The 20,014-nt window shown below is 39.7% G+C and overlaps 3 protein-coding genes across 4 annotated transcripts in view; 2 read left to right on the forward strand and 1 right to left on the reverse strand.

The window, feature by feature from the left end:
* Window positions 1-240: 240 nt before the first annotated feature.
* Window positions 241-9,941, forward strand: LOC129622104 (RNA polymerase-associated protein LEO1-like). The gene is made up of 8 exons (XM_055539007.1): window positions 241-968; window positions 4,231-4,328; window positions 4,943-5,088; window positions 5,837-5,921; window positions 7,150-7,244; window positions 8,479-8,613; window positions 9,093-9,228; window positions 9,816-9,941. Exons 2-8 carry the CDS (start codon window positions 4,245-4,247, stop codon window positions 9,939-9,941), a joined length of 807 nt encoding a protein of 268 aa, XP_055394982.1. The 5' UTR covers window positions 241-968; window positions 4,231-4,244.
* Window positions 9,942-10,159: 218 nt separating this feature from the next.
* Window positions 10,160-12,332, forward strand: LOC129621469 (RNA polymerase-associated protein LEO1-like). Its single transcript, XM_055537972.1, has 3 exons — window positions 10,160-10,284; window positions 10,763-10,860; window positions 11,858-12,332. Exons 1-3 carry the CDS (start codon window positions 10,182-10,184, stop codon window positions 11,915-11,917), a joined length of 261 nt encoding a protein of 86 aa, XP_055393947.1. The 5' UTR covers window positions 10,160-10,181; the 3' UTR covers window positions 11,918-12,332.
* Window positions 12,333-15,986: 3,654 nt separating this feature from the next.
* TMOD3 (tropomodulin 3) overlaps window positions 15,987-20,014 on the reverse strand; it is an 87,518-nt gene continuing 83,490 nt past the window's right edge. For both annotated transcript variants that reach the window (XM_055537969.1, XM_055537970.1), the window contains one exon: window positions 15,987-18,995. In XM_055537969.1, coding sequence (XP_055393944.1) covers window positions 18,961-18,995 — 35 coding nt within the window. In that variant the 3' untranslated portion in view covers window positions 15,987-18,960. The remainder of the gene's footprint in view (window positions 18,996-20,014) is intronic.

Genomic DNA, 20,014 nt, shown 5'->3' on the forward strand with positions numbered 1-20,014 from the left:
TTTTGGCAGCCCTTAAGTGAGTGTCTCATTTGTCGTATCCTAGGCATGGCCCTGCTTTCTCACAGATGGTGATAGGCTTCAACAGTGAGCACTCCAAGAGAGCTGTTTTACCTTTTCTTGAGAGTACCTTTTATGGCTAGCACTGAAAGTCATATACAGAATCCAGCACATTCTGTTCATTGGAAGTCAATCACTAATGTGAGCCCATACTCAGAGGGAGGAAAATTTGACTCCCCTTGATAGTATAAATGGCTGAGTTAGCAGATAGATATATTTTAAATCTATAAGACACATATTTGTGTTTTCTACAGTGCTCTTCTACACGAACTAATCTTTCCTTTATGGACTAGGGCTGTTAATACAACCCAGGAATGGTGGCTATCTATGGGAGGCTCTCCCTGAAACCTGGTTATAGAGAAGTGGCACTGAAGGAGAAGGTCCTAACTCACCTTTGTGTCACTTTTCCTAACTCACAAACCTGTAGCCCCTTTGCTATTGGCTTATCAAGTTGAAACTGATGTCTGGCCCTTGAGAGCCTTCATTTTTGACTCTGTCCTTTCTAGGACAACATAGTTTCTGTTTTTTCACTAGTAGATACTTATGTGACAATGACTGAGCTCTTGGAGTCTCTCATCTCCACACCTGCCCTTTCTATGCAGAGCTTGGTGGTGAAAGGTCAAGCCTCTGCAAGCACATTTCAGCTTTGCCAGCTGCCCCCTGTTAGGGGGCGCTGGAGAAGAACTGGGAGCATAGATAACAAAGAATAGATTGCTCCTTCCTGTTTGCTTATAGAACTTTGTGGGGGCTTCCTGTTGAAGGGAGCCAACCAGGAGTTGTTCATCTCAGCTGAGGCGGTATATTCCCACAGCTGCTCAGTCCAGTTTGCAGTTTTACGAAGACTTGAAGAGCCAGCTTCATTGTATTCCTGAGAGACATCAGTACCAGCTGGACACTTCTCTTCCTCAGGTGTGAGTTTCAGTTCCAAGGGGCTCTGTTATAAGTTTTTAAGTTTAGGAATAATTCTACATTTTCCGTTTGTTCCCTTATCTGTAGGGGTGGAAGTGGTTCTCTGAATTTGCTACTTTTGTCATCCCTTAGGAATTTTCTTTGTATTTCTTGTAACCAAAATCAACAGCTCTAAACCTAATTGTGATTTTTAAAAAATACTAAAATGTATCTGTATAAACAACCGGTATGTTTTCTGTGGCCCAACCTGGACCTGAGTGGTAGTCCATGAAGCAAATCCTCAAAGATGAGGTGCATAGGTTGGTTTGGGTTTGAATGCAGGTCAGAGTTCCTCACCAAAGGGAAACGGTGATGCCTTGGCATCATGATGAATCAGATTATCCCCTGTGGTCGAGGGCTCAAGTGGCTGCTACACTTGTTAGGCAGTCCTGATGACTAAGGACTGGTATGGGGTGCATACCTCTGAGTGCCCTGGAGCACTTACAGAAAGTTTACAAGCTTAGGTTGGCTTTTTTTTTAATTGAAAAATTGATTTACAGTGTTAATTTCTGCTGTATAGCAAAGTATTTCAGTTATATGTATATGTTCTTTTTTATATTCTTATTTATTATGATTTATCACAGGATGGGAATATGTTTGGATTCAGACAAAGGTGAAAAACAAAGTTTGTAGTCTCTCTGAGCCTCTCTTGCCCGTGAGAAGCAGTTTGCCTCTCTATGTCTGAGGAAACTATTAATAGTTGTGTTTTTTTTAATATATAGTTGATTTAAAGTTTCAGGTATACAAAAATAGTGATTTGAATATTTTTTATAGATTATACTCCATTTAAAGTTATGAAATACTGGCTATGTTTCGTGTGCTGTACACTAACTATATCCTTGTAATCTGTTATTTTATGCATAGTAGTTTGTTCCTCTTAATTCCCTACGCCTACTATGTCCCTCCCTGCTTCTCTCTCCCTACTGGTAACCACTAGTTTGTTTTCTATTATCTGTGAGTCTGTTTGTTTTGTTATATTCACTGGTTTATTTTTCAGATTCCACATATAAGTGATAATATACTGTATCTGTCATTGTCTGGCTTATTTCACTAATAAGCATAGTACCCTCTAGGTCCATCTATGTTGTTGCAAGTGACAGAATTTCCTTCCTTTTTTATGGCTGAGTAAGTAATATTTCATTATATATATATATATATTCACACATCTTTTTTTTATCTGTTGATGGGCTGGTTGCTTTGATATCTTGGCTATTGTAAATATTGCTGCTATGAACATTGGGGTACATGTATCTTTTTAAATTAGGATTTCTGTTTTTTTCAGATATAAACCAAGGAGTAAAATTATGAGATGGTAGTTTCATTTCTGATTTTTTTAAAAAATTATTTTTGGCCGTGCTGGGTCCTCATTGTTGTGTGGGCTTTTTCCTCTAGTTGAGGGAGTAGGGGCTACTCTGTAGTTGTGGTGCATGGGCTTCGCAGTGTGGTGGCTTCTCGTCTTGCACAGCACGGACTCCAGGGTGCGTGGGCTCAGTAGTCGCAACTTGTGGGCTCCGGAGCACAGGCTCAGTATTTGTGGCACGCGGGCTTAGTCGCTCTGCAGCCTGTAGGATCTTCCTGGATCAGGGATTGAAACCATGTCTCCTGCATTGTCAGGCAGATTCATCGCCACTGAACCAGCAGGGACACCCCTACTTTTCGTTTTTTGAGCAACCGCCGTAGTATTTTTCATAGTGGCTGCAGCAATTTACATTCCCCACAACAGCATGCAAGGGTCTCTTTTTCTCCACATTCTCAGTGATACTTGCTGTCTATAGACTCTTTGATGGCAGCTATTCAGTGAGGTGATATCTTACTGTGGTTTTGATTTCTATTTCCTTGAATGATTAGGAGTGTTGAGCATCTTTTCATGTGCCTCTTGAACATATCCATGTCTTCTTTGCAAAAATGTCTATTAATGTTTTCTGCCCATTAATCAGATTTTTTTTATATTGAGTTGGATGACCTGTTTATATATTTTGGATATTAACCTCTTATTGGTCATATCATTTGCAAATATTTTCTCCTATTCAGTAGGTTGTGAAAACTAGTCTTCTTGCTTGAAAATCCTGTAATAACATCACTTGGGTCAGTTTTCATTCTCCTCAAGAACCACTCAGCTGAGTGCTGTCTTACCCAATTTTTACCAATAGATCCATCACTAGGATCTTATACACTGGCAAAGAAAGCGTAAACTTCAACTGAAGAAGAAATAGCTTATACATCAAAACAATTGCAAGGTGTTGCTAATACATATGGGCAAAAGCCTGGGGAATATGTGGGAAAGTGGATTGAATGTGAGATGAAGGAAGAACACTTGACTACCTTGGGTGTCAAATGTACTGATACAGGTGCACTTATATATTCTGGACACGGCTCTGTGCTTGACTGGTTAACTAGAAACACTCAGTGGTGGCCTACATTTAATGAAGTTGAGACACCAAAGCTTCCCTGGCATTGTGCAGAGGGAATCCAAAAACAGAGACAGGAGTGTCGAAGTAGACATGTCTTGTATGACCTGCACACCACCCCTCACCTTCCCCAACTACATTCCCTGAGAAGGCCGGCTTAAAATAACAAACATTTCATATATCTCACAGTCTAAGGGTCAGGAGTGGTGTAGCCCTGGCCCAGGGTCTCTCACAAGGCTTTAGTCAGGATGTTGGCTCATCCAACATTGAGTCAGGACATTATCTCAGGCTGAAGGATCTGTTTCCAGGATGGCTCACTCTCATGGTGCTTGGGCGGGGGGACTTTCTCACATGAGCCTCTCCATGGTAGTTCATGTGTCTTCACATCGTGGTAGCTGGCTTCCTCCAGAGCAAGTGACCCAAGGGACAAAGAGTGAGGCAGAAAGGCCATGATGTCATGCTGAGCCTTGGAAGTGAAGCTATATTCTGTTGATCACATAAACCAACCATGATGCCTGTTGGAGGGGACTGCACAAGGGCAGGAATACCAGAGGCAGGAATCCCTGGGTTCCACCTTGAAAGCTGGCCATCACAGCAACTTGACTTCCACCAACTAACTGCCATTTTCCTTCTCTGTAGTCACTCTTGCTTGTTAGGCTTCTGAGGCCCAGGCTCATGGAGCCAGTTTCAGGATGGCTTAATAAAGATTTGGTTTATGAATCTTGGAAATATAGTGAAATGATGGGCCAAGAACTATGTGAAGAACTTCAGTGAAGAGAAATTAATTAATATGATGCATTCTTTCCCAACATTGAAGATTATAGTGGGACAATGGATCTGTTTGGAGACATAGATGACATTTCTTCAGATAGTGATGGGGATAATCAACCACCCATTCAAAGACAGCCTGTTACAGTAAGTACAAATCTCAACTGAGCCCATTATTCAAAGCTAAGAAAAAAGTTTCAGAGGCTGATGGGCCTGACTCTCTCATATAGAGAGAGTCTAGAACATCTGATGAATAGGTGACTTTCTTAGCTATGTTGGGAATTTCTGGATATTAAAGGGCATAGAAGGAATTGCTCAGAATGAATTTGATGCCAAACTTTAGGGGCTAGACTGTGAGGACTCATAATTTGAAAACCTTTGATTCAAAAGCTTTTCTTACTCAAACTTGTGCCAAGAAGTGTGTATTATTTGACATTTTCCCCTGATTTTAATAGTTACTTAGTATTGAAGTGTTGTATAATTTCACACTTGTGTTGCTAAATATCTTATGAAAACTAGGTATGTCAACATTTTTTTCTGGTAATGCAGGCTGACAGGTCTTGTTTTGCATGGTGATTTTGGGGGAGTAGGATAGAGAGGATGAAATTTTGAGGTGAGGCTGGAGGGGCTGCTGACTACTTTATCTCTGAAGTGGTTTCTAAATTTACTTCCTGTCAAACCTGCCATCTGCCTGCTGCGGAAGGACAGCTAGAGCATTTCTAATGTCACCTCAAGCTCTCACATTCTGATTCCTTTCTTAGGATGGATGTGGAGTGCCTCAGAACCAGCAGGAGGAAAAGCCGATTTCTGAAACCAAAATAGAAGTAGAAATTCCTAACATCAATTCGGATTTAGGAAATGCATTATACTTTGTTAAACTACCCAAATTTCTCAGCATAGAATCCAAGTAAGAGGACTGATTTAAAGTTTTATTTTTCCTGCAAGATATTGAGTAAAAGTATGTGGACTGTAAATGTTCTTGTTTGTAATGCGTTGGCTAATCACAGAGGTGGGAGATTTTTCATGTAACTCTGAAAAAATAAATTTAGGGTGTGCTGTGGTAGAAAATGATGAATTTATTGGTATGAGAAAGCTTTATTGCTAATAATTCTTTTAGCATTTTGGCACTTTCTTATCAATGAGCAGATATCATAGCTGATGAAGATGTTTTTTATTCTCATAAAGCTGAAAAATTGGTAAACGAAGGTGAGAAAGTTTGCTGGAAAAATCACAAAAGTTCAATGCAAAAGCCATTGTGAATCTAGAAAAGATGATATTTGAAAACAAAATAGTGTGGATGGATATCAAGATGGTTCACAAGTGCAAGCTCTTGTGCAATTAAACATGATATCTTTCTTTAAAAATTTGAAAAGGTAGATCATGTGTCACCTATCCTTTAGAGGACTATTTCACCAAACAAGAAAACAATTTAAAAATTTTGAATTATTAGTCACATTTGGATTTTTTTCAGGCAAAAAAAATTTTAAATAAAATTTAAAAAAACAGTAATTTGCATACTTCTTTGAAGTTTTACTTGAAGTTATTTGTCAACTGTGATTTTTTTTTAACATATTGGTACATGTTATAAAGACTTATTTTATAGTATTATATTCATACTAAAGATGGCTAATACAACATTAAAAAACAATTTTTAGGCCTTTTGATCCTCAGTATTATGAAGATGAATTTGAAAATAAGAAAATGCTTGATGAAGAAGAGAGAACCAGGTTAAAATTAAAGGTATCATTCTACACTTTATTCCTTTTTTTTCTTTTTTAAGCTTTTTATAAAATAAAACACAGGGATAAGTTTGAGATGAACTTACAAAATGATCTTTATGTTTATTTTTTGATCAATAAATAAGTGTTTAGAGTGAGGAATTAAACGTCTTTTCAGAATATTATTAGGAGAGAAGGTACATATCCTTTTAAAAAAATTGTTGTAGAATTATCACTTTTCTAACCTTTCTTTGGCAGTTGTAATTTTTTGACAGCAGTCAAGAATTCTTGAAAATTGTTAGCTACTTCCTTCAGGATAAATAATAATATAACTAGATATACAGAACTGCCCCTCCAATTTTTATCATGGATAGATCTGAGCTGCTTCCCATAGTAAAAATATTTCAGACTATTTATGGAAATTCAGCTTATGTACAGAGAAGAGGTCTTGTCATTAGGGGGTCCCCCTTGAGAAGACCTGGAAAGCAAAACCCTACCATTGCTCTCATAGGAATGGCATTGTCTTTAACCGGGTATGAAATGAGCGTCTGCCAGAGGCCACAGTGGTAGCAGTGGCAGGAACCATTCTTATACTACTTTTCTAATTTGGAGTTTCTCACCATATGGATAAAGCAAAAGTCTCAGGTTTTAATTTATTGTTTATTATTGAATTACATTTTTTAAAAAATTAATGCTCAGAGCTTTCTTTCCTACGGGGCCTTTCTTTAGTCCTTTCATTGGGTTCATAACCCTTCAAGTGGGGCTGCAATAGAAATCTCAGTTATAACCTCCTACCTCATATGGGCCCTAAGTTTTTGCTTCCACTGCCATGAGGTGGAGCTCAGAAAAGATTAAAACAGAACGTCTGGTGAATTTAACCAGTGTCTATAGGTATCTGTAGTAGGAGGGTTTCCGTGTTGCCTAATCATCTATTTTTCGGTGAGCTTATTTTCTCCCCACCTCTGAATTCTTGGCATGTGATTATAAATCAGTTGAGAAGAAAAGAACATGCGGTCAGTCTGGTTTTGTATGTGAAAGTGTTAGTTGATGAGTCATGTCTCTTTGCGATCCCATGAACTGTAACCCATCAGACTCCTCTGTCCATGGGATTCTCCAGGCAAGAATACTGGAGTGGGTTGCCACACCCTTCTCGAGGGCATCTTCCCGACCCAAGCACCGAATCCAGGTCTCCTGCACTGCAGGCAGATTCTTTACCAACTGGTTTTGTATGCCTTTGTGTTTTATATCAGATAGAAAATACTATACGATGGAGGATACGCCGGGATAAAGACGGAAATAAAATTAAAGAGAGCAATGCTCGGATAGTCAAGTGGTCGGATGGAAGGTGAGCACAGACCTGAGGAGAAACACCCAGAGGGAGGCCTGGGATGAATGAAGTTTTCTGTGTAGGACCATATTTGGGGATCTTTTTTCATTACAGAATTAACAAAATCTAGGCCTCTTAGACCTCATCCAGTAGTCATGTATGGATGTGAGAGTTGGACTATAAAGAAAGCTGAGTGCCAAAGAATTGATGCTTTTGAACTGTGGTGTTCGAGAAGACTCTTGAGAGTCCCTTGGACTGCAAGGAAATCCAACCAGTCCATTCTAAAGGAGATCAGTCCTGAATATTCATTGGAAGGACTGATGCTGAAGCTGAAACTCCAATACTTTGGCCACCTGATGCAAAGAACTGACTTATTTGAAAAGACCCTGATGCTGGGAAAGACTGAAGGCAGGAGGAGAAGGGGATGACAGAGGATGAGATGGTTGGATGGCATCGCCAACTCAATGGACATGAGTTTGAGCAAGCTCTGGGAGTTGGTGATGGACAGGGAGGCGTGGCATGCTGCAGTCCATGGGGTCGCAGAGTGGGACACGACTGAGCGACTGAACTGAACTGAACTGAGGCTCCTGGCATTATCTGGGAAACCTGGGAGAAATAAACAGGGTTGAGGTCACAGTGCTGTGCTGGAAGACTCTAGACATAGACCCAAGAAGTAAACGAATTCACAGTATCTACCTTATTGAGATGAAAACCTAATGTCAGTGCCCATATGTGACCATTAGACATTATAGATTGGTATGTTTGAAAAAACGATTTCTATTTTACTAATGAAGTCGTAGAGATTGGGAAATGATGAAACAATTAGATTTCAAGTTGAAAGGAAGATGGATTTTACCACCTTTTACTTTGAAAGGAGGTAGGTTAGTTGTTTCTAGTATCTTTTGTCTGTCTTAAATCTTCAGTATGGGGACAGGATCCTGCAGTTCCACAGCATTTTAAGAATTGCTAACAGGGTAGAGGAGACTTCCCTGGTAGCTCATGATAAAAACCCCATCTGCCAATGCAGGAGATGCAGGTTTGATCCCTGGGTTGGGAAGATCCCCTGTAGAAGGAAATGGCAACGCACTCCGGTATTCTTGCCTGGAGAATCCCATGGACAAAGGAGACTGGCGGGCTACAGTCCATGGGGTTGCAAAGAGTCGAACACAACTTAGTGACAAAACTTGACAGAGTGGATGCTATAGGATTTGTTAATGATCCATCCTAATAACTGAACTATTTCTGTTTCCAGCTTGTCCCTACATTTGGGCAATGAGGTGTTTGATGTCTACAAGGCCCCGATGCAGGCCAATCACAACCACCTGTTCATCAGGGAAGACAATGGTCTGCAGGGACAAGCCGTCTTTAAGTCCAAACTCACCTTCAGGTAACTATTCAGAGTGACCTATTGCTGCTTGGCAGTTTGAGCAACAGGTTAGAGAGGCTGGATGTGCAAAGAGCCTGACTGACATGATGTTGAGGTGCAGCTCCCCAAGGCCCATGGTCTGGTTCCCATGCCATTTTTCACCTTTGCAACAAGTTCCTGTCTCTCAGGGAGCCAGTTCATGCTATGGAAACCAACACGAGGCTGCTGTCTAAACCAGAAGACCAGTTATTAATTCACATTGATCAGCACACCTGGTAAGAGGCCTAAACTGTCTGTGCCACTCTGCTGGTCAGCATGTCCCTTCTCTTCAGGGCCTTTTACCCGGGAAGCCGGCTGATTGCAAGCATGCTCTTGGTGTGTGCATGTGCCAGAGGAAAGGGCTGTGGGTGCCGATGTTGCTGTCCGCCGCTGTTTGCTGTTGGTGTGATTGCCTGCAAATGTTCTTAGTAGAGTGAGTCATTTTTGTCTGTTTCCCACAGACCTCATGCTACAGACTATGCCACACATAAAAAGGTGACCCTGCCATTTGCTAGTAGATGCTCGAGGATGCAGACGATTAGAATCTTACCAGTGGCGGGTCCTGATCCTGAATGCCAGCGTGTAGAGTCGATTAAGGTATGTTGGCTGAGCTTTATCCCAGGATTGTTTAGGGGCATTAAGAGCTGTGCTTTTCAGAATATTAAATCATCTTATTGTGACAGTCATTTTATTTCTTGTAGTTATCAGGGAGCCAGTTTAGCTTCCAAGTGTGTGGTTAACCATAGAAATGGTCATAGCCAATGGGCCAGTGGTGAGATACAGCAATCCAGACACTCAGGTGTTCTCTCTCCAATCTATGAGCTCTCAGAGGGAAACTGACAGTTTTTAAAAAAACATAACCTTTGATACATATCATTAAACTGTGTTAGCCAGAGGAGAGGTGATGTAGGAAGGTCAGAAGGACATTCCTGACTCAGTCAACACTGGCCCTACCCTTGGAGCCCAACATGTGGAAGCCAGGTGGATGGAAGGTAACAAGGTCTCTACTTTGGGACTCAGGGACCCTCCCCACCAGCACCCCCTTCATCCTGCCATCAGCAGCTGTGGGGAGTGCCCTGGGTTGACAGCCCCAAGCAGGAATATCTGGGTGCCATGGTCGTTTGGTGGAGCCTGGGCAAGTCAGGTGTGTCTCAGGGAGGGTGAACAGAACCTGCTTCCCTCAGGCATCTGCTGGGCATGGACGCAGCTCCTCGGGCTGGTCGTGCCCTCTGGACTGTTCTGGCAGCAGAGGGGACGCTGCAGCTCCCAAGGCCGTGCCCGTGCCAGTTGTGATGGGGCGGTTGGTGTGAGGGAGCCTTCTGCCTCTCCACCCTGTGGTGTCTTCATGCCTTAGAACTGAACACGACGACGACCATGTGTGGTAACAGATGTGAAATGGAGAGAACTCACCCTGAGGACATAGGAACTGGTGTTATCCCAGGCAAGGCATTTTCATGTTCTTTAGTTTCAAGCAGGCACTAAGTGAATTCATTTTTTTTAAGTCCTTACAGAAAGAAGCACGTTTGAGGGCTTCTGCTCACCAGGAGACAATGCGTCTGCAGAACCAGGGGGTGCCAAGTGCCCCCTACCAGGACTCGAGCAGTGACGAGGAGGGTGAAGCCGTCGAAAACCACGACCAAGGGGAACGCAGAGGTGAGTCTGGTGACCACTGAGTGTCTGTCCTGCTGTTATTCACTGAGGACAATGCAAAGGCCTTTTCTCCTGTTTTTGTTAGGACCACTTTCTCACATGAAAAGTTGGCTGGGAAAATAAGGCACCCCCATAATTAAGAAAATCAACTAAATAATTTATGTCCTCATTGTAAAAAATGTATAATAGGCAGTTTGCCTGATTGTAAAATGTGTGTCTGCAGCCCTGTGGGTATTTAAAAGTGATCAGTCTCTCTGAGGGGAAAAAACCTCTCCAATGTAAGTCATTTAAGCATGTTTGAAAGCTGTATGTATCTCTTCATGACAACTTAAAAAAAAAAATGGTTGGCGTCTCAACAAAGGTAAATATACAGTGGGAAGTAAGAACATTCAACAGTAAAAAAAAATTTTTTTTCAGGAATAAATGGGTCTTCATCTTTGAGGGTCAGTCCCATATCTAAAGTCCTCAAATTTGCTTTCAGAGGAAGGGGCCAGAATCTATTCTCCAGAGAGTGATGAGGGACCAGATGAAGATGGGGCTCAAAGATCACTGACAGCAAAGAAACTCACCACTGATAAGGTAAAACCAAATTTATTCAATCTGAAGGGGTTTGCTCTGTAGCCACAAGCCGACTCCCGGAATAAGGAGCTCACTGCCCAGGAGCACAGACAGGTGTCTACACACCTCCCTACAACTCAGTGAGATGAATGCAGTAACAAGCCTAGGCGTGGCCCTAGGCTGACACCTGTGTGCAGTGGGAGGCAGCCCAGAACAGTCACCCTCTTGTTGGAAGTTGAAGGAAGTGTAAGGGTGGGTGTGCCGGTGGACAGAAAGGCCTGTGAGAAAAGACATGTGGCTGAGACACCAGGGCCCAACTAGAGAACTAGAAGTAGTTCAGTGAAATAGATCAAGGGCCCTCTCCCGATCACCATGAGCATAATAATAGTGCAGGGTTATTTCATTTCCATGTTATTAAAATTATCTACTTTATTTCCTTTTCCACTTAAAGATCACAAGAAATTTTAAGTCTTAATTACACAAGTGACTCCCTCTGTTGTTGCCATTGTACCATATCCATTTATCCAGTGTGTTCTGGACACACAACTCACTCCACTGTGGGTCTTGAGTTACAGGTCAGAGGAACCATCCCAGTAACAGAAATGGCTCTTACTATGTAAAAGAAGCACTCATTTTTCATGTGAAAAAATCTATTTAAAACTTGGAAACCATACTGAAAAAAGCACATCAAACACAAGCAGTCCTTTAAAAAAAGTCAACAGGCTTTAAAATAGTGAGAGAAGGTGAAGTACTGAGGAAGCAGAGGAACATATTTCAAGTAGTAATGAGGGGAATCCACACCAGAACAGAGTGACGTGTCCCTTGGCCCTGACCGCTGGAAGTCCGGGCTCCCCTTGCCTGACCTGTAGAGACAGTGTCTGTGGACAAGGTCATTGCTGGGGGGGTCGAGTTCTAACTTGAAGGGCTGGCTCCCCCACCAGCTCAGAACTACTTTAGACAGAATTTCCAGAAACATTCAGTATTGAATTTTATACCTTCTCTCTTGTTATCTGTTCAGATGAACCGTCCAGAAAGAGGAAAGCAGGGGGTGAAGAGGAAGAGGATGACTGAAGCATAGAACGTGTACTCACTATAAATATGGTTTTCAACTGCTTGCTTTAAAACAATGATGAAATGACTTGGGATTGAAGTGAGGAACTGAATTCCTTTTGCATAATCCTCGTTGTGGTTTTAAAATGTTTGGAAGCAAGTCTGTGACTTTAGAAAATCCATTGTTCCCAGGTGAGGCCATTTTGGTAACAGTTTGCACTGTGTCTTGGGTTTTTTTGTCAGGGCAGGCATGGCACAAGAGAGCTCACTGGAGAGTCAACGCTTTGTTATGTGTTGTATGGGCCTTACCAGTTCTAATCCTCAGAACTCAAAGGGCTGCTGCTGTTCTCATACTACAGATATGGAAGCTAAGTTAGAACTTAAGACTTTTATCCAAAGCTTTTTATTCTCAAGTTAAAAAAAAGCATTTTTGAGGCAAGGATCAGGAACTTATGTGCACGGCCATCACACTGCTGAGCAGGTCTGTTACTGACCTTAGGGAGAAAGACATCCAAAATGCGGGGAGAAACGGTCACCAGGAGTTCAGAGGAAAACAGAGCACTGGGAAACAAGATACTAGATTTGACTGTTAGCTTTTTGTCTAGTGCAGTAGCTGGAACATAATAGGTACATGAAGGTTTTTTTTGTTGAATGTACAAACCAATGATGTTACATTGGGCAAGTTAACTTCTCTGAAGTCAGTTTGCTCAACTTGGTGGGGTCTGGACTTGACCACTGTGAATCTTTCATGATTTAATGCTTATATTCCTCTACCTCTGAGACGTGAAAAAATATGTTGTTTTTTTTTTTAAAGAGTCTTATTGTTCAATAGAAAAGGTTAAAGAAAAATGGCCCACTTACCATGCAGGAAACCTGGATATACATTATAATTCCCTCCCTTTTATATATTTAAAGTGTAATTTCATGCAGTAAACACAGCCATAATTAGCACCAGCTCCAGAAAGGCCATTTAGAGACTCATCTAAATTGCTGAGAGGTACTATCACAGTTCAGTCATAAGGTTGACTATTCTTTACAATTTTATTGAGGTATAGGTGATTTACAGTGTTGTGCTAATTTCTTTGGTACAGCACAAGTGACTCAATTATACACACATAAACATGCTTTTCCATATTTTTTCATACTTTTCCATTATAGTTTGTCACAGGCTATCGTCCCCTGTGCTGTTCATCCATCCTGTGTATAACAGGATGTCTGTTTCTGGGCCAGTACCACACTGTTTTGGTCACCATAGCCTTGTAGTATTATCTCAAGTCTGGGAGGGTTATGCCTCCTGCTTTGACAATTCTGGGTCTTTTATAGTTTTATATAAATATTAGGATTATTTGTCTTAATTCTGTCAAAAATGAAATGTGTTAATTTGATGGGGATCGCATTAGATCTATAGGTTAGGTTGGCTATTTTTATAGAGGTGGCCTTGAGTCTCTGCTACTTTAGCAACAGGACTGGGGCTAAAGCTGGGCTGAGCCTAGAGGCCACCAACCCTTGCAGACATGCTGGAAAGCTTAATATTTGGTACCTAGAGGAGTGAGGTGCCATTGGCTGAGCAAGAAGGCTCTCTCCCCACGGCTACAGCGCCTGTCTCCATGGCCCCTCGGGGAGGAGCTGAAGTTAACTGACAACCGAAGCACCCAAGCCTCTGACTCACCAAAGTGGACGGGCATCAAGGCTTCCCGCATGTGAACGTAAGCCCAACAGGCATTCTCGGAAAGCCAGCCAATACTAAAGATTCAAGAGAAATTTCTTTATTCCTTAAGTTTCAAAGCTGAATTATTTGATATTTATCCCTAAAACTTTCCTCAAACCCATTACACGTTTCATTGATTTCCTCTTTTGGTTGGTGGATTTAGGTGACTGATAAGCAGTATCTATGCTTTACCTTAGAAATAATCTCTAATAGCAGGATTGGCTCCCCTCAGGCCCAGAACACACTGTATCATACGTCCCTCTTTCAATTTGTCAACTCAGTTTAAAAAAAAAACAAAAAACAATTTGACTTTATGGACAGGCCAGACTGAGTACTGATGGTATGAGACTGAACCATATGAACTTACTACCTTATGGGTATAAATGGTCAAGTACTGACAGTTTCAGAATAACTCAGGGAAATTAATAAACTTGTTCTTAAAAGGTATGTAAGGAGTGAACTTTAGAACGTAGGAATTAAAGGGATTTTCCAAACAGTCTAAGTCTACAGTATATTTGATAGACTTTATTGAAATTATTTGTTCCAATATGAAATTTTAAATCCTAAATGCCTGTAATCCATATTCTTCAAAAGAAAATTCACTGTGCTATTATGAACCAGTATTATTAATATGAATATTCTGTAATAGTTTATTAAAATTGAAAAAGTAAGCACTTACAGCATTTTTATATTTTAGCATTAAAAAATGTATTTAAATGCCCAATTTCATGTGACAAAGAATGCACTGTTACAAAAGTAATTTTCAAGCTTTTAAACGTACCTGAAACCAAATATAATTCATCCAAAAGACTAAAAAAAAAAAAGTGGGCACTTTCTCAAAATTACAATGGTTTTTATATACTCTGCGTGTGTGCATGCACATGTATGCATGAACAATTTTCTTAAGCAGACAAATCTAAACAGTTTAAACAGCTGAATCAAATTGTTTTCCTTTTGACTTAAGGTGAAATTTAAACTAAAAATTTGCTTTACACCCATGAACAAGCACCCAGAATTTGTTTTTAAACCGTACTCTCTGATGAACTACAATATCTGACAGAAAAATTTTAGACCTATTAATTGCTTTGCAGCATTTAAAACATTCTGATTGTCTGTAGAAAAGGAAGTTAAGCCTCACTCACATATGTGTGCTCTAAGAGAGTTTGATTATTTTAAAAGTGTACAAACTTGAACAATAGTGCTAAATACAAAACATGGCTGGTGGTGTTTCACAGTGTTACAATCTATTATCTAGCTACCAGAGCAGATATCCTAAGTAAAAGTCCTTATATATCAGTGAAGGCTGTGTAAAATGCCTGGTAGAGGTTTAAAGATTGGCTTCTCTGAATGATCAGGCTGCATGTTAGAGTTTAGCATTAACAAACTTATAAATGTTTTATTATTATAAATTTCCAATGTGTTCAGTTTTTGTAGGGAAAGACATACAGAACTAAATTATAACACACAAGAAATATGACATAAGAAAGAATGACCAAATTAAAATGAGCTAATATAAATTCTTTGCTGATTGTAAATATAATTTTCTCAATTTAAAACTTGGTGAAGAGTTCCTTTGAGTGAGAAGTAGCTAGAAACATGAATGTTCAATGAGAAGTGATGGAAAAGAGGGTTCTGTGGATGTTTAGACTGAAGAACTCACACCGCTTGACAGGACTTGCTCTGACACATCCAGTGTGTTTGGGTCTTGTGGGCGCTGTGTCTTCAGTTAATACTGTACGAAAGTGGAGTGGCTTTGAGGGCATTATGTTAAGTGAAACAAATCTGAAAGGAAGACAAATACTACATGATCTCGTGTATTGGAACCTAAAAAGACTAAATCCATTGATACAGCCAACAGACTGCGGGTTGCCAGAGCTGGGGTGTGGAGAGTGGGTGAAATGGATGAACGTGGTTAAATGGTATAAACTTCCAGTTCTAAGAAAAGTAAGTCCTAGGAATGTAATGTCAGCATAGTGATGACAGTTAATAATACTGTATTATTACATATTTGAAAGTTACCTAAAAGTTCTCATCACAAGGAAAAACATTTTTAAAAACTATGTGAAGTGATAGATGTTTACTCAACTTACTGTAGTAACCATTTTGCAAGTATGTGCATATATCAAATCATTATGTTTTATACCTTAAACTATGTTATATGTCAACTATCTCAATAAAACTAGAAAAAAAAATTTAAGTGACGTGACATTGTAATGGAGGGAAACCAGGCAGTACTGAACTTACAGAGAATGGAAACTGCTGTAGATTCCAGAAAAACAATGATCCTTTTTTCTGCCAGGAGATAATGGTGATTCCTGATTTTATAAGGAAAAAGTTAGAAGTTCTAGGACCACAGAGCCAAAATTTTACAATTTTATGAAACCTCATGAATTGTTTAATCTTATTTTAATGGCAGCAAGGGTTAAAATAAAGTAAAACAGAACATAACTTTTTATCAAAACATGTTTTCTTTTATAATTTTCTTTATACCATGGATTCCCCCTTTTAAATGAAAAAACATCAGATACTGTCAATGGAAAAAAGAATTTACAAAGCTCTATACCTGTTAACTTTTTGAGGCAGTACCTACTGCACAAAGCAAGTATGTGGGTTATTTCATTCAAATCATGAGAATCTGCAAGTTAACAATCAAGGTAATTCTCCTTAGAATTTCTTACAGTCTAATTTTTTTAAACACAAAATGTTTATTTGGTCTTTTAAATGACAGGCACCCTTAGAGAATGTATTCCACCTATTCTTTAGACTGCTACTAGGCTTTAGCTACAAGTATATAGCACCAAAATCCATTTTAATATCATCATTCATATTGATTTTAATACATATAATCTCATGTAGACAAACTGGAAAAATTAGAACTTCTGACAAATATGAGTATAAAATTTTATAAAATGCGAAATTAAAAGCTTTTTAAAAAAACAGCCATTTAAAAACGCAAAGAACAGTCTTTGCTTGGATAACGAGGTAAATCTATACTGGTTACACTACAAAAACTTATATGTCTTAGAAGATCTTTGGTTTAAAAATCAAGACTATTTCACAATTCTATTATAAAATTTTAGCATAATACAGAAATATTGAAAGTTACTAAAAGGATAAGAAGTGCCAGATTTTGTTTTTTTGCGAGGTGCCAGATTTTTAAAGATCAAAGTAAACATCCGTTTTCTCCCTTGTGTTACAATTTGTGAAGGATTTTCTGTATTCAGATAGATGAATGCTCACCTTTAGTTAGTTATTAACAAATCTTTTCTTCCATTATATAATGAACTGTAGCTCAGAACTGGAATGGTACAAGCAAAACCCTCAACTTCTTCATACTTTGATAAATAATAAATGAAAAGATATTACTCATAAGTATAATACAGAATTCTAGGTGGGGCCCTACCTACCTATATTTAAAAAAAAAAAAAAAAAGACTTTTGCGAAGACAGGGTAACATACTTATCAATTCATTGACTTACAGGGCAGGGCAAAAAAGGAAGCCTTGCTAAAAGTGTTCTGGCGGCTCTGTACTCTTGCTCCATGCCAACCCCCCCCCCCCTGTTGGAACTGTGCAGTCTCTAAAAATCAAGTACATTTCCAAAGTCATTTATGAAAAAGGAGAGAGGGAGAGCCAGTGAGAGTGAGCCTGACTTGCTAACTTGAAACAAAAAAAAATCTCCAGCACCCTATAACCAAAAGGGAATAGTGGAACAGTGCAAAGTCAATCTTTGGCCCCTTTCAAACACTGGATACTGATTCCAAAGAAACTCACACTCAGTCCTTATGAGGAAAGCTTTCACCTGTCAAGGCGGCTTATTTCTATAGCATGCAGGGAGCCATCCAGCTCGAGACAAACTGACTAGTCCAAGACAAAGGAGCAGACATTTTATAATTTGGTTTCAAGAAGTTTAAAAAAAAAAAAAAAAAAATTAAGAACACATCTCTCCCCTATTCTGGAAAGAGATTCCTCCCTTTAGAAAAATCTCCCTGTAAGTGACACAGGCAGGCCTGAATTGTTCAGATTCCTTTGTGCCCTGTCCTCTGTAGCTGTACGGCCTCTGCCACCTCCTGCTCCCGGGACTGCCCTGGAACCTGGTATGAATACAGGTCCACATCGTCTGTCACACTACTGGACCTGGAGTGGCCTGCCCACCACGCCACACTGTTCAACCACTCACTTTAATACTCTGAGTGATAGGAAGACATCTTGTTATGAGAAACTACTTTTGTACAGTATGGACCAAAAAGTTAAAGATGAAAGGAAACAGTTAATAAAAATTAGATTTATCAAGAATAGTCATTTTCCTTATTGGTTGGAAAATCTGTAGTAAGGGGTGATTGTATACCATCCAGACAACTCTGCACTGCATACAGGAACATCTCACTATCTTGTGTAAACTCTTAATTTATACGCAGGTCAGCTTCTGATTTACTTTACAGTAACCATCAATTTAAAGGACTATTCTGCATGCCCCTGAGACTTAATCTCCACCATTTAATAAGTCTGATTTCATGTGTTTAACAACAGCTTTTTTTTTTTTTAACCTTAAATAACAGAGTTAGTTAGCTGTATGCCTTTTACAGGGAAGAAAATAGCTTTCCTTCTCAGATTTTATTTTTACTATGAACTTTCACAAAAATTTAATAATTCCCACATTATTAAAATGAAAGCCTGTGAATTTAGACATAGCTACTTTTTAAACCAAGTGTGTAACCTAGCCAAGATGATGACTTTGTTTAAAAAAACTGTAGGTGCTGAGACACCTCAGACAGGTGCAGTGTTGGGGAGGCACAGGAGACCGCTTCCTCTTGCCTGGAAACCTGCTTTGACTCTAAGACAGATGACCAAGTTTTAAGTCATCTGTTTTAAGATGATGGCATTTTGCTTTTTGCAAGAAAGAAGTGTGTGTGTTCTAGAAAACATGGAAAAGTCTCCATGCCATGGAATGAGGAAAGCTTTGAAGTGCCTTGTACCTAAGAAGTACGACAGCAGTTCTGACATCAGCAATGTCCCTTTTTGACTTAAAAAATATTGGTCCTTAAAATGTTCATATTATTCTACATAAATGACTTACTAAACTTTTTTACAACCGTATTTTTTTTAACCCAACTCATCACAAAACATTTAATTAAGCTAAATTAAAATCAATTTTAGCAGAAATAATGCTTTAGTATACAAAATATCACCTACTATTGATTTTGCAGTTTGAAACTGGTAACAACCTTAAACTAGAAAAAAGATACATGTAATTAAAAAAAATTTTTCCAGTCTTTTCCCTTCTACCCAGGAAAATTTTACATCTGATATCACAAGAACCCTCGATGACCCTTCAATGTCTTCCAACTATGACAGGTTGGCAGACTTACTGGTGGTCTCCTTCAACTCGTCTCTTGCGAACTATGAGGAAAATAAAGAATGTTAGAAATCCCTGTTAGTTTTTACAATGTTGATTTGCTTGTGACAAACAAGTTTCTGTGCAATCCAGTTAGAGTTGTAAAAAAATGGATTGTCCATTTGTAGTTCACACAGCCATTAAAATAAAAAACTCATATCCTTTATTATTAAAATAAAAAACTCGTATCCTTTACTGTGTTCACTTACCTGCTGAGAACTGAGGAGCTAAGCTCCCCTGTGCTCATACAACAGCAACATTAGAAATCCACAGTAGAATGGTCAGCAGTCACCTTCAACTCACCGTGCCTGTCTCATCCATGTATTAAAAAATTTTATACCTCCATTAAAAATGGTAACTTATCATATTAAATTTTGAAATAACACACAGGCAGCTGGGATTAGAAAGTATTAAAGGTAATTTGCATGCCCTTCTGGTTATTTCCTTAGTTGGTGAAAGAACATACCAAAAATACTTTTGAAAGTTTCAAAGGTAAGTGAGTTGCTACTACTGCTCTCCAAATTTTCCTTATCTCCTACAAAATGAGCCAGTTTGGGGCTCTGAGAATACAACAAATGCAAAGTAATGCAGATGTTAGACCCTAGTAACATGGTGATGTCACCTCTGGCTACCATAAACTCGGGAGGTCAAAGTGGTTGACCCACAGTTAGCAGAGTAAACAAAGGTGCATATCTGAGGGTGCCCAGCCTAGGCACGGGTTGGAGACCCTGAGCTGCGAGGCCAAGATTGTTGGCAGCAGGGTGAGGTCTTCAGTCAGGATCTTGCTACCTTCTCTCTCACCTATCAGCCACCAGAGAACATTTGCTGAGAGCTGGCAGCTCAGGGCTCCTCAGCATTGGGCAGTGGGAACCTGCTGCTTTTTGTAGTGTGCTCTTTGGCAAGCAAGGCAACCTCTCTGAGCCTCAACTCATCCTCTGTAACAGTAGAATAGTGACACCTGAACCTCATGGCTGTGCAATTCAAGGCTGCTTGAAAGTGAAATCGCTCAGTCATGTCCGACTTT

Source organism: Bubalus kerabau, chromosome 10 (genome assembly GCF_029407905.1).
Source record: "Bubalus kerabau isolate K-KA32 ecotype Philippines breed swamp buffalo chromosome 10, PCC_UOA_SB_1v2, whole genome shotgun sequence".
NCBI classification, from domain to species: Eukaryota; Metazoa; Chordata; class Mammalia; order Artiodactyla; family Bovidae; genus Bubalus; species Bubalus kerabau.

Excerpts from the sequence above, each read along its gene's own strand:
- LOC129622104 (XM_055539007.1), top strand. The coding sequence starts at position 4,245 with ATGGATCTGTTTGGAGACATAGATGACATTTCTTCAGATAGTGATGGG. Across the intron at positions 5,922-7,149 it reads GAACCAGGTTAAAATTAAAG|ATAGAAAATACTATACGATG; the intron begins GTATCATTCTAC and ends GTTTTATATCAG. Across the intron at positions 8,614-9,092 it reads AAGTCCAAACTCACCTTCAG|ACCTCATGCTACAGACTATG; the intron begins GTAACTATTCAG and ends TGTTTCCCACAG.
- LOC129621469 (XM_055537972.1), top strand. The coding sequence starts at position 10,182 with ATGCGTCTGCAGAACCAGGGGGTGCCAAGTGCCCCCTACCAGGACTCG. Across the intron at positions 10,285-10,762 it reads CGACCAAGGGGAACGCAGAG|AGGAAGGGGCCAGAATCTAT; the intron begins GTGAGTCTGGTG and ends ATTTGCTTTCAG. Across the intron at positions 10,861-11,857 it reads AGAAACTCACCACTGATAAG|ATGAACCGTCCAGAAAGAGG; the intron begins GTAAAACCAAAT and ends TTATCTGTTCAG.